General features: G+C 50.3%; 1 protein-coding gene across 1 annotated transcript in view; it reads right to left on the bottom strand.

Moving 5' to 3' along the window:
* Positions 1-11,230, bottom strand: part of Fads2 (fatty acid desaturase 2) — a 38,471-nt gene extending 27,241 nt beyond the window's left edge. The window contains exons 1-2 of the mRNA XM_005063853.4: positions 10,867-11,230; positions 2,128-2,238 (exon numbers count right to left, since the gene is read on the bottom strand). Coding sequence (XP_005063910.1) covers positions 2,128-2,238; positions 10,867-11,073 — 318 coding nt within the window. The 5' untranslated portion in view covers positions 11,074-11,230. The remainder of the gene's footprint in view (positions 1-2,127; positions 2,239-10,866) is intronic.
* Between the last annotated feature and the right edge of the window lie 1,279 nt (positions 11,231-12,509).

Raw genomic sequence — 12,509 nt, 5'->3', positions numbered from 1 at the left:
CTATAACTGTGAGTAATAATAATAATAAAATAAGCAGCTTGTATCCCCAAACCAGTGTTATCAAAAGCATTATTCACAGCAAGCAAAAAATAGAAACTGGAGCTGGAGAATGGCTCAGTGGTTAAGAGTAACTGCAGTTCTCACAGAAGACTGAAGTTCTGTTCCCATTATCCACACAGGGCCACTCACAGGTGCCTGTAATTACAGCTTCAGGGATCTGATGCCCTCTTTGGACCTCCATAGGCATCCATGTATACATGCGTGTGCATACACACACACACACACACACACACACACACTTTCTTTAAAAAAAAGTAGAAACAATCCAAATATCCAGTGAGGATGAGGAGCCAAGTTCTAGGTTTATTTATCCTTTTGACATTGCAACACAATGTCATCATCTGCAAAGTCCACACTTGAAAGCTTTTTCTAATTCAAGTCACAACACACACACACACACACACACACACACACACACTTGGTAGTGTTTTAGGTAAGTTTACAATTTTGTGTTAGGCTGCAGGTTGATATACTTGATTATGTTCTGTACATAGACCGTTCAGCCTTAAAACAAAGGAAAATGTGGTATACTGCTGCAATGTGTCCTATACTGAATGAAGTTCATGTGAAATGAAATAGGCCAATTATAAAAGAACAAATGCTTGCGTGAAGATATCAGAACAAAACCTGTTATTTTGTACAATCAATATACACTGGTTGCCAGGTGTGACAGCACACAATCCCAACATCTGAGAAGGGGAAAGCAGTAGGAGCCAGGAGTTCAAGGCTAGCCTGGGCTACCTGAGACCTGGTATCAAAACAAAACAATGAAAATATACACAATACAAATACAGCATGATTTGTGCCTGGAGGAGTCACATGCTTTAAAGACAATGGAATGGTTTCTGGCAGTGCCTGAAGGGAGTAGGAGCTGTTGTTAAGGTCACAGAGTATCAGTTGGAGATGATGTAAAAGTTCTAGAGCTGGGTGATGAAGGCAGTTTTGCAATAGTTCAATTGCTTGGCATGCCAGTGACCTCTATGCCTCAAAAGAGAGCACTTGCATTCTTCACTGCCTGACTGTACAGGTGCAGGATGGGGTCCTGCTCATGAACACTAAGGATGCCAGAGAAGTCACAGTGAATGCTGAGTATGGGGGCCCAGGAGGCAGAGAGTCCCTCTATGGAGGACCAACCAAGAATCCAGGCCAGGAAAGAGACTGCGTCCTGCCAGACAGATTTTGCTTGGACTCTGAGGTAGAAGCTAGTTAAGAATTACTCCAGCTCAGGCAAGGAGCAAGAGGGGCCAGCCTGGTCTGATTTCACTCAGGAAACTTCTCTCCCTGGACAGCAGTCAGAGGTGCCATCTTCCTAGAACAGGCAGGGGTGATGGTAGAACACCCTCTCCTGCTGGCATTAAGGCCACACACAGTATGTCTGTTGAAGGTGAAAGTGTCCCAGCTCTGAGACCATGGTGTGCCTCTGAGGACCTGAACCAGCCCACCCTATAAGACGCCAGGCCAGCAGACTCAGGACACAGGGATGGGTACCTGCTTAAGGCCGGGAGAAGCCTAGGCTCCAGGAGACGGTGACTCTAGTAGTAAAGGTAAAGACTGAGGGGAGGAGAAGGGAGGGACCCCCGAGGGTTTGAGCAACTCTAAAACATGCTGTTCTACACAGCTCCATCATGCATGCCCGGTCTGGTCTATAAGCTGCTTCACCACTTCAGCTGGTAAGGTCTGGGGAGTGATTTTTACACACTGCTCTTTAAAGCCCAGCACTCAGTAGGGTGTCTGATTCAGTGACAAATGAGTAGGTGACTTATTCCAAACAGCCGCACTTTCCATTCGCTGATACTGTCTCACTGTTTCTGTCCTTTCTTAGGTAGTCGTGTACCAGACCAACATCTGGCAGCTTTGAGTAAAGAAGGGGAGGGGCAAAGAGTCCAGTTGGAGGAGAGAGGATGCCATTAGTTATCACCCAGCCGGCGACTCCCAGGGGACACTCTGAGGTCGTCCTCCTGGACAGGCTCAAGGACCCTGACAGAGGGGTCCTGAGGAGAAAGTACTCTCACCCCTACCACCCACCCAGCCTCATCCCACTTCCCTCAAGTTTACAAGCCCACTCACGCTCTTGCCCCGGTCCAGGCTGGGCTCCTCTGGGGCCAGCTCACCAATCAGCAGGGGCTTCAAGAACTTGCCCACGAAGTCAAGGTCCAGGTGGAAGGCTCGGAAGGCATCCTGGGAAGTAGAGAAGCAGGTGGTAAAACTGAGCCCCAATCCTCTGTTGGCTCCTCCCACTCCGGGAAGGCTGTTGCTTTGGTAGCAGGGTCTCTGCTCAGACAGCAAGCGGGACTTCCCACCACCCTGTGGCAAGAGTTCATTCCAGACTCAGCCCCAGGACACAGTCCCACTGCAGGACTCCAGCTACAAACAGTAACCAGCCTGAGCTGCTGCACGGGCACCAGGCCTGCTGAGCTGGTGGAGGGTCTGTGGACAGACAGGTCTCCAGAGAGGTGTAACAGGTAGACACAGGACTCAGGGAAGACAGCCCTGGCCTGCTCCTGCGGTGAGTGTCTTTTGCAGTGCACAAACTACACCATCCACCGCTCCAGAGATCTCCTCATCCATGTGATCACAATTATCAGTGCAGAGATAAGACCCACCGTAGGGGTTTCACTCAGTGATAAAAATGCTTGCCCAGCATGCAGGATCCCTAACATTTAGAAAATGACTACAGTATGGAAAATGTGCTTAGATGACATTAAACAATAACAGGAGAAAGAAATAACATGGAACTATGTAAAATGATTCCCAAAAGCCCTGCCACAGGGTTGGGGGGGGGCTTCTAAACTATTGCTAAAGACATGGATTATGCCTTGTTTTATTTCCATGAGTTTGCAAACTTCCTCTAGTGTTACTATTGTGTTCTACATTTTTCCTTTCTTGTTCTGAAGATGAAGTGAAAATGTGCTTGATTCTGGCAACATTAGTAAATACACAGAAGAATAAAGAGGAAAAATAATCATGTAGGGAGTGGTTCTGCCAACTTCTTCTACATAGTACATATATGACAAAAATGATCTCCACAAAATCAAGCGTCTCTCCCAGGCGTGGGTGTCAGCGGACACTCCTGTTTCATGTTTACCCCGCCTCCCACCACTCATTCGATCCGAGGCACTGCAGGGTTGAGTTGAACAAGCCATATGGTACCAGGAAACCAACCAGAAAAACCAACATAGTGAGGAGGGGAGATGGAAGTGTGGGGACAGGGGTCTAAATGGAGACGTATAGCCCACAGCTTTCACTAGAAAGGTTCCTGGCTGGAGGGAAAACAGAAGTTACACAACACTCTTGGGAGGCAGATATGAAAACAAAAGCAGGCATTGGATTTTTGATCCAGCAGGGATTATTAATTTTGTAAGGCAGGGTTTCATGCCACCCAGGCTGGCCCATAAGCTCATATGTAGGCAAAGATGACCTCTGTCTTCCTGCTTTAATCTCCTAAGTGTTGGGACCACAGGCGTGTGCCACCATGGCTAGTTTACGCAATGCTTGGGACTGAATCCAGGAGCATGTTAGGCAAACACTACCAGATGAAACACAGCTCCAGCTTTAATTGTTTTTGTGGCTGTGATAGAGGCATCATGATTATCACAGAACACTCTTATGCTTGGGAGAAGATGCTGAAGCATCTGGGGACATCACGTGATACTACAACTTTTTGGTGTCTTACTTTGTAAAAAGTTTTAGATATTTTTATTTTATGTGTATGAGTATTTGGCCTGTATATAAGTATGTATGTATATCATGTGTGTGCCTGAAGTCCAAGAAAGTCAGAAGAGAGCATTGGATACCTTGAGATTGGAGTTACAGATGGTTGTTAGCCACCATGTGGGTGCTGGGAATTGAACTGAGATTCTCTGGGATTAAAGTCACGCACCACCATACCTGGTTTTGATACAACTTAATTTCAAAAGAAAATTGTCTACACATTAGGACAAAGCAAATGTGATCAAACATTACTACTAGTGACTCTTGGTTCAGAAGAGACAGTGTTTATCTTTCTTTCTTTCTTTTTTTTTTTTTTTTTGGTTTTTCGAGACAGGGTTTCTCTGTGGCTTTGGAGGCTGTCCTGGGACTAGCTCTTTGTAGACCAGGCTGGCCTCGAACTCACAGAGATCCGCCTGCCTCTGCCTCCCAAGTGCTGGGATTAAAGGCATGCGCCACCAACGCCCCCGTTCAGTGTTTATCTTTCAACCTTTAGAAAGAGGATCTCATCTATAATCCCAGCAAGGCCATTATGTGAACCTGCAACGTAACATTTTGTACAAGAGAACAATGGGCAGAGTTTACAAACAAGGAAATAAAACAAATTAATCTCCCCGATTGCAAAGGGCAAGATTAAAACAAAGGGCCAGATCAAAGCCAAGGGTCTTATCAGAGAGAGACCAGCTGTCCCATGAGCCTCAGGCAGGCAGTGAGGAGGGTAGACCAGTTCTGCTAGGCCTAGGCTCAGGCTTCTCAACAAAAAACAAAACAAACAAAAAAACAGCACAATACTCAGAGAAGAAAACCCAGCAAGAGTTGCCAAAGTCAAGGCTCAGGCCTGGGTCCCTCCCTACAGACAGGAAAGTAAGATTCCTCTCCACTTGCTGAAAGGTAAAGGTAAAGTTTGGTAGCTAGCAAGTGCCTTCATTTACCTAAGTTCTTCCTGCCCACACACACCACCCCCTCCACTCAGGATACCTCCAGGTATGGGGGCAAATGAGAACCCTGTCTTGACCTTAGTTACTCCTTAACCATTTGCACAGGGCTCTAGGACAACCTCAGCTCCCTGAAATCAGGTGAGGGACATAGTCACATTCCAGGCAGGAAGCCAGGGCCTTTCAGGGCCTCAAAGCTCCCAGGCAATGAGGTCCTGAATGTGGGGGAGCAGAGCAGGAACACCTCTCTCCCTCATGCCTCTAATCCACTCAGAAAAATGAGTGGATTATTCTGTGGGACCAGCATACTGCTGTGACCAACATAACAGTTTCCAGAACAGACTCAAGTTCCTTCGCACACCTGTGCTGGAGCTATAGCGCCTGCTTCAGTGTTACCTGCCAGAAACTTTCCCCCTCCCCAGCTTTAGGCTTTTCAGTCTCCCCTTCTTCAAACCCACATAAGGACCACTACCTGGGGAGCTGGGGAGATAGATGGCTTGGCATTAAGTGCTTACCATTCAAGTATGAGGACTGGCCTAGGAACCCCCAGCACTCACATAAATCCAACCTGCCTGTAATACCTGCCCTGAGGAGATGGAGACAGGAGACCCTCAGAGCAAGAGCAACATTCTGCTTCAGTAAATAACGAGGTCAGCAACAGCGGAAGGTACCTGCTATCAACTCCGGCCTCCACAAGCGCACACACACACACACACACACACACACACACACACACAAAGCTGCACACATTGCGTGGCATGTTTACTGTAAAGCCTGTCATCTAGAGGTGAAAGGACCACATCTAGCCTGTGTTGACCATTTCCACACCTGCTTCACAAGAGTGTTTGTTCACAAGGCTTCAAGAACCCCAGGGCCCAATGGCTGTGAGCCTCTATTCCATGCTTCCATCCTGTAGACCAGCGTTGACTCTACCCTCTGTCATCTTTACACAACCCAACTGATACTCTAGAACACGGGAACGTCTCATCATTTTAGGCACTCACGCCCTGGGGTGGGTCTAGTTGTCATTTCGTAGGCTAGGAGGCGTGCCGCATGAGTGGCCTGAGTCATCAGCCACTATTTACCCGGCTCTGGCAGGTAGGTCATCTGTTGCTGACTTTGTTTGTGTGGTACTAGAAATGAGACCTGGAGCTTCGCACATGCTAACCAAGCAATAGCTACTGAGTTGCAGCCTAGCCTTTCGGGGTCCTGCTTTACTGATGAGAAGAGGACTAGGCTGGTGACCTCACTTGTCCACCATCACACCCAGGAGTTGGCTGGGCACAGCCTGGACTAGATGACTGCCTGTTGATTTTTCTGCTGTTAGGACAAAGACCTCCCTTGAAATGAGCTTTCTCTTCTTTGGGAACTGATCACTTCAGATGTCCCTGCTTCAGGGGGCCATAGCTGTGCCTTGAACATGGTGGTTCCCAACAGCTGTCTGGTTACAGGAATGTCAGGTTGCAGAGTGGGCCACCATGCAAGGCAAGACCAGGCCAACCCAAATGGTAGTTTTGGAAGCAGAGTTGGAAGTAGGCTCTCTTTCTCTGGCAGCGAGAGAAGCCAAGTCTTTCTAGGAAGTAGGCCAAGACTCAGGGCAGGTGAGAGGAATGGTGCTCAGGTGCAGGAGGAGATCCGGACAGGCACCTGGTGGGGTCACAGGCCCAGGTCCTTAAGCATTGTGCTTGCTGCTTATCTGCTGCTCCTTATTTAGTCACCCAGCTGCCTTCTCTAGGCACAGCTTCCCTGCCTCTGCCACCTCTGAGCAGAACTCACTGTTCCTGTCCTTGCACTGAGCTCAAGGCCCCCAAACCTGTCTCTGACCATGCCCAGGCTCTTCTGCACAGCACAGCTGTGATAAAGTAACTTTCCATACCCGTGAAGCTAGCCAGGGATTCGAGAAGTCTAGGCTCAATAAGTGAGGGTGCATAGTGCTCCCCGCAGTGATCCAGGGCTCCTAGATGCCTGCTCAAAGCAAGAGGGACCTGGAGTTCACAAGTGCAGATTAAAAAAGATGGCAGACACCAGGGATACTAGTTTCTGACTTCCTTCTTGTTCCCTTCAAGAAAAGGCTGAATAAAGGCAGTATTCAGTGGCCCATGAGCCCCTTGTAAGAGAATACCTGCTAACACAGGATGTGTGGACTTCCCTGGCTGCACAGGAAGTAAGTCCTCACAGAGGCAGATGGGGCATGAAGATGTGATGCCAATTCCCCTTCTTGTATGTGTGTGTGCACACGTGTGCACACACGTGGAGGTTAATGCTGAGAGTCATCCTCAGTTGCCCTGGCACTTTTCACCAAGGCAGGGCTTTGAAATCAAACTCGGAGCTCATTGGTATGGTTAGTCTCACTCGCCAGCTTGCTCTGGGGACCCCATCCCTCTGCATTCGGAGGCTAGAATTACAAATCAGCTGCCCCCCCATATTGATGTGTGTTCTGAGATCTGCACTTCATTCTCTGTTGGGCAGCAAGCATTTTAACTATTAAGCCATATCCCCAGTCCAATTCCATTTGCATTTTATTAGAACCACTATAAGGGGATGCTGGGGCTGGATATGGGGCCTTCCTCCCACCAAACTGCAGTGGGCAGGAGTCGCATGGCTCCTACTTAGCTGAGGAGAGAGAGCTGCCCTCCAGGCCTAGAAACTCCCAACTCTTTTGATACCCTGACCCTCATACCCTGTCAGGCGCACAATTCCATTTTCTCAACTGCTTCTGGTTTTCTTTGTGTGTATGCTTTTTTGTTTTTTTGTTTTGTTTTTTGGTTCAAGCCCCAGTCTGAGACAGAGAAAAAGGAGGGGCACAATCCAGTGGACGCAGGCCACTGTCCGTGAATTATTCATCTTTTTGCTTAGGTCCTGCTCAGAGCCCAGCTCGGAGCCATGGAGACACTCAATGAATGTTTGATGAGCTCTTGCTGGAGATGAAAATTCACAAGTGGGGTTCATTTTGCACTGACCAGATTCTCAAGGAAAGTGCAAACTGGGGCGTGGGTGACAGTTCTTTGTGCCTACAACAAATCTAAGACAGGAGACCTCTGGGGACCAGTAGAAATGACTAAAAACCTAAAAAGAAGAGTGAGGAGGAGAGAGAGAGGAAGAGGAGGCTGGAGGGCTTAGTGCCAGCAGTTAGGGCTGAACACCTGGGCAGGGTTTCTGAGCCTCGGGACAGGACAGTGGCAGGGCTGAACTGAGAACCAAATGAGATAGCATATACCAATGGGTTTATGAGCTGCAAAACTTACACTGTTTTTAGGGGTAGAATCTCACTATGGTACCCAGGCTGTTCTCAAAACTTTGGGTTCAAGTGATCCTCTTGCTTCAGCCTTCTAAGTAGCTGGGGCTCTGGGCACATGCCACTAAGTGACTTTTTTTTTCAGTCTTTTTATTTTATGTTCTTTGGTGTTTTGCCTGCTCGTTTGTCTGTCTCTGTGAGGTGTCAGAAGCCTGGAACCAGAGTTACAGGCAGGTATGAGCAACCATGTGGGTGCGGAAATTGAACCCATCTCTCCAGCCCCACACTAAGTGACTTTTACTAGTACAAGTAAGGCAGGGTCTGACTACAGAAGGCCAAGTGACAACTTCTCCGTCCTTTTAGGGAAGAAGTGAGCGAGCGCTCTGAGGTTCTTTCTTCAGAAACAGAAAATTCTCCACTGGACACTTAGGTTGTCCTCAAAATGGCTTCCTTGACTCCTGGCCTCCCCTTCCAGCCTCTTGTCAAGACATCACAGATATCCTCGGACAGGCGACAATGAAAGTGCTCTAGGGACCAGCCTCTGCTGGCCAGTCTCTCCCCAAACCTCAGTGCACCCTCCATCATCCCCTCAAATTCTGAAAAGAAAGTAAAGCCACGAAGGGGCAAAGCTACTTGCAAAACAGCCTGACGAAGGCTTCCTGCTCTTGAAGTTCCCCTTGAAGAGCTCCTTGTTTACCAAGACCTTTTCCCAAGCTGGTCTCAGACAATATAAAAAGAAAAAAAAAGCGGGGGGGGATTTCCAAAGAAAATACCACTGCTTGCTTCACTGCCCTCCAACTCTATCTCCAGGGAGTGTGTTTTGTGCCCCCAAAAGTCTTATTTGAGAAGACTTTGGTTATAGTATCAAATGAGCTTGCTTTGAATTACTTAGTTTTCTTTCTTCTCTATTTCTCAAGTACTTTACATTCTAGTTGTTGCATTCCTCTTGCTTTTCTAATAACTTTCCATTGTGTTACCTGGTGCTCACTGGGGTAGGGGTGAGGGTGTCTCCACCTGGTGACACCATGTATGGGTCACTCCCAGTGATCACATCTACAGCCTACTGAGTCCACCTTACCTTTCCTATCACGGGGCGATTAACATCCAGAGAGCAGGCTCGCAAAAAAGGACACCGAAAACAGTGAGGTCAGCAGTGAACAGCATGTCAGGCCTTTAGCATGCAGGAGCTTTTAGCCATCCAGGTACGGGACAGCTTTGCTCTGAGCACAGGCATTTGGAAGGAACTGGGTCAGGGAAACACTAAGGATGAAATGCGTCTGATGTCTTAAGCACACTACAAAGTTCAAGGATGTTGTCTGATCGAGCTTCCACACAAGAAAACCTATTTCCCTCATGAGATGGAATAAGCAGATTAAATCTATCACATTTATCGTTATACTTTTTGATGAGAACCTGGAAAGGGAAGGAGCCTTTTATGATTCACCTACAGAGTCATGCACAGACTAGCGCCACATAACAGTGGTGCTGGGACATCTTCCCACTGGGAAACCAAGGTCCTCTCTGGTTGTGGAAAGGTGCAAGCTAAGACACTCAAGGAGTATGAAAAGCTTACACCCGCCTAAGGTGTGATTAGCATCACCAGTCCCATGGACTTAAGCAGTGTCCACAAGCAAGGAAAATAGGCTTTAGGCGGTATAAATAAGGCCAGTTCTCTCCTCAGTCTTGAATAAGAGTGTATCCTGTCCACTGATTAGTTTAGAGTATGGCTACCTAGGCTGATCTCAAAGAGAAGAAAAGAGTGTGTGGACGTTATGAATTGAAACTAACAAACTTGCACAACCAAAGCCCACAAACAGGTCAGTGCCCTGGACTTTCAGGTGGAATGCGTTCTGAGTTCATCCCTCTTCTCGCCTCTTCCCACTCATCTTTCCCAAGTTCTCTCCAGCCTCGATCTTTTCCTCTGCCTTCAGCTCACCACCACTGCCAGAAAGGTCCCATCTTCCTCCTTGACTTTGCTTTTCCTTTTACCCACCCGACCACACAATCCTTTACGTTGGGGGTGGGGCCAGGCATGGAGTGGGCTTCTATGCAATTGCTGAGCTGCACATTTGGTGTGCATAAGGGCAGCCTTGGTTCCAGAGAGGTCCCCGAGATTCCAACAACCTCCAGGAGTGCAAGAAGGAAGGGCGACCCTGGCAGGATTTAAAAACAGAGGGCTATTGAGTTGAATGTCCGAGAGTAACCCCAGAGGCAGATGGACCTGTTGCCAAGCCAGTCTCGGTGCTAAATTCACTTTCTAGATCCCCCTTCTGGACCTGTACTTTGCAAAAGCCAACCCATTCGCCTTCCATCAACTCCCCACCAGGGTTTCCCAGAAGGCTGGCACTTGGAGTGAGTCGGGATAATCCTCGGGAGCGTGGGAACCTGAGCTACTGGGCAGTCTCTGTCGGGCAGCCATTGTGGACCTTCTCAGACTGGAGTCCAAGCAGGAGCGAGTCCTGGCCAGGAACCAGCTTTCCTTCTCCGCCCCCCCCCCTTGGTCTGGCAGGAGAGTCCCACATATGGCTGCCCGCTCTCAGGCTCCTCTCCCGGCGCCCAAGGGTGGCCATCTTCCACATGGGGGAGCGCCAAAGCACGAAGGCCGGAGCGCCCCCTTGGGAGAGTCCCTGGCTCCTGTACCCGCGCGCAGTACGCGCTGTGGACATGCACCGGGCACAGTTTGCCACTAATGGGACTTCCACAGAGGTGCTAAAGCCCGGGGTCCAAAAGACTTGGCCCAAGTCTGCCCAGCTGGCCCAGAGAAGGACGATTCCGGGCGCGAGATGAGAGCAGTAGGTACACTTTCTTTCCCTCCTGGCCGTCCTGCGCTCCATTCAGAACTGGAGATACATTTGGCGCCCAAGGACCTCCAAGTTCCTGACATCGGCCTGCAGCAGACAAAGGTGGCTGGCACCCCCAGACCCTTACCGTAGCATCTTCTCCTGAATAGTGTCCGATGACCCGGTGGCCCCCCGGGTGCCGCTTGGACCATTTGGTGACGTTGTAGACCTTGCGGTCGATGACGAGCCACCGGTCGGTGCGCAGGTTGTGCTTTTGAATCTCCTCCCAGCGGAAGGTGGGCATCGGAACCTGGTGCTCCGTGCTCCCCTCACCCTGGTTACCTCCTTTCCCCATGCTGCCTGTCCACCGGATGCCCCGTGCGCTACAGCCTCCGGGCGCCCGCGGCTCACCGCACGGACGGTCCCTCTCCCGGCCGCAGTGTGCGGTCGGCGCCCTCCTCGCTTTCGGCTTTTGTCTTCTACTCCTCCTCCCACCGCGCCTCCTCCCCTCGCCTTCGCTCCTCCTCGCCTTTACTGGCTAGCCAGTATCCCTGCCTTCCCTCTGGAGTACCCCTAGCTTCCCAGTGCCCCCAAGCGGTCCCCTTCCTCAGCCCCACCCTCGGTCCGCCTGTTGTGGACTTTTGCCTTTGGTGAAAACTCCAGGGTAGCTCAGAGCCTCGACGCCTCCTCCCCCACCCCTCAGACTCCCCCCGCCCGGGGCTCCGCATCCTCCCGAGTTCCCCGCCACCCGGGTTTCCACAGTGATCAGCAGAGCGCCTGCACCAATCAGGGCTCGTCGCCCCGCCTGCCATTGGCCCAGGAGGATCTTTCGAAGGCCAGCGGGCAGGAGCGGCGGGTCCCAGGCTCCCCCCGCCCTCACGCCCGCCCGTCCGGAGTCAAGCCCTGCTGGGAGGCCGGCGACGTGTCCGACCTCCTCCCTTCGCTGACTAGAGCAGGGGAAGCCGAGTAGATCCTAGAGGAGCTGGGAGGGCGAGCCGGAGCGGGGGCTGGGCTTTTCTGTGCGCGCTTCAAAGCGCGAGCGCGCACAGCCCGCGCTCCGGGGATTTGCACCTGATGCAGCACAAAGGAGGCGCAACGGCTGTGGTGAGCTGCGCACGACCTCCCGCGGGACTGTTAAGTGAAGTCCCTCTCTGGCAAGCTGGAACTGAGACTCCGGTATCTTACCCATTGTCTGCGCGATCCACATTATTTCTTACTCTCCTGAAACCTTCCTAGAGTAAGGAACCAGGAGCGGGTCTCTGTTTAACCTGGGCTCTGAATCCTTTCATTGGTCATCTTGGAAAAGAACCGTAGAATCTCTGCTTTCTTTCTCGTGCTGAGTGCCACGGGGGCGACCACCGGGGAGGATGCCAGGATGAACTAGACACAGTTCTTGTCTTGGACTGAGGAAGAGCACACAGCTTGTTTTGGGAAACATGGAAGCAATAAAAGCCCAACTACGGGAAAGAAAGACACTGATACCAAAGGATTAGGTAGAGGGTGCCCCGTTCACTAAAGTCTCACCACGATTCTATGATATTGTTATAGCTAACTTCAAAATGAAGAGTCCGAGGTTAAGAGAGGTAAAATGGTCAAGACACACACAGTTAGCCAGAGACCCTGCCTGGCCTCTTCCTCAGCCCTTTCCAGACTTGCTCCTCATGACGTTGGTGCAAAGGGAAACACTGGTGCTGAGGGTGAATGCCATTCCCACAGTCCCTTTCATGACATCCTCATCTCATCCGGTGCCGGCATCCATCAGAAGCGTCCTGTCTACCCCACACCAACTCC

This window comes from Mesocricetus auratus, unplaced genomic scaffold, assembly GCF_017639785.1.
Source record: "Mesocricetus auratus isolate SY011 unplaced genomic scaffold, BCM_Maur_2.0 Super-Scaffold_4256, whole genome shotgun sequence".
NCBI lineage: Eukaryota > Metazoa > Chordata > Mammalia > Rodentia > Cricetidae > Mesocricetus > Mesocricetus auratus.
The sequence above is the reverse complement of the archived record's forward strand: the minus strand, read 5'-3'. Positions and strand labels throughout refer to the sequence as shown.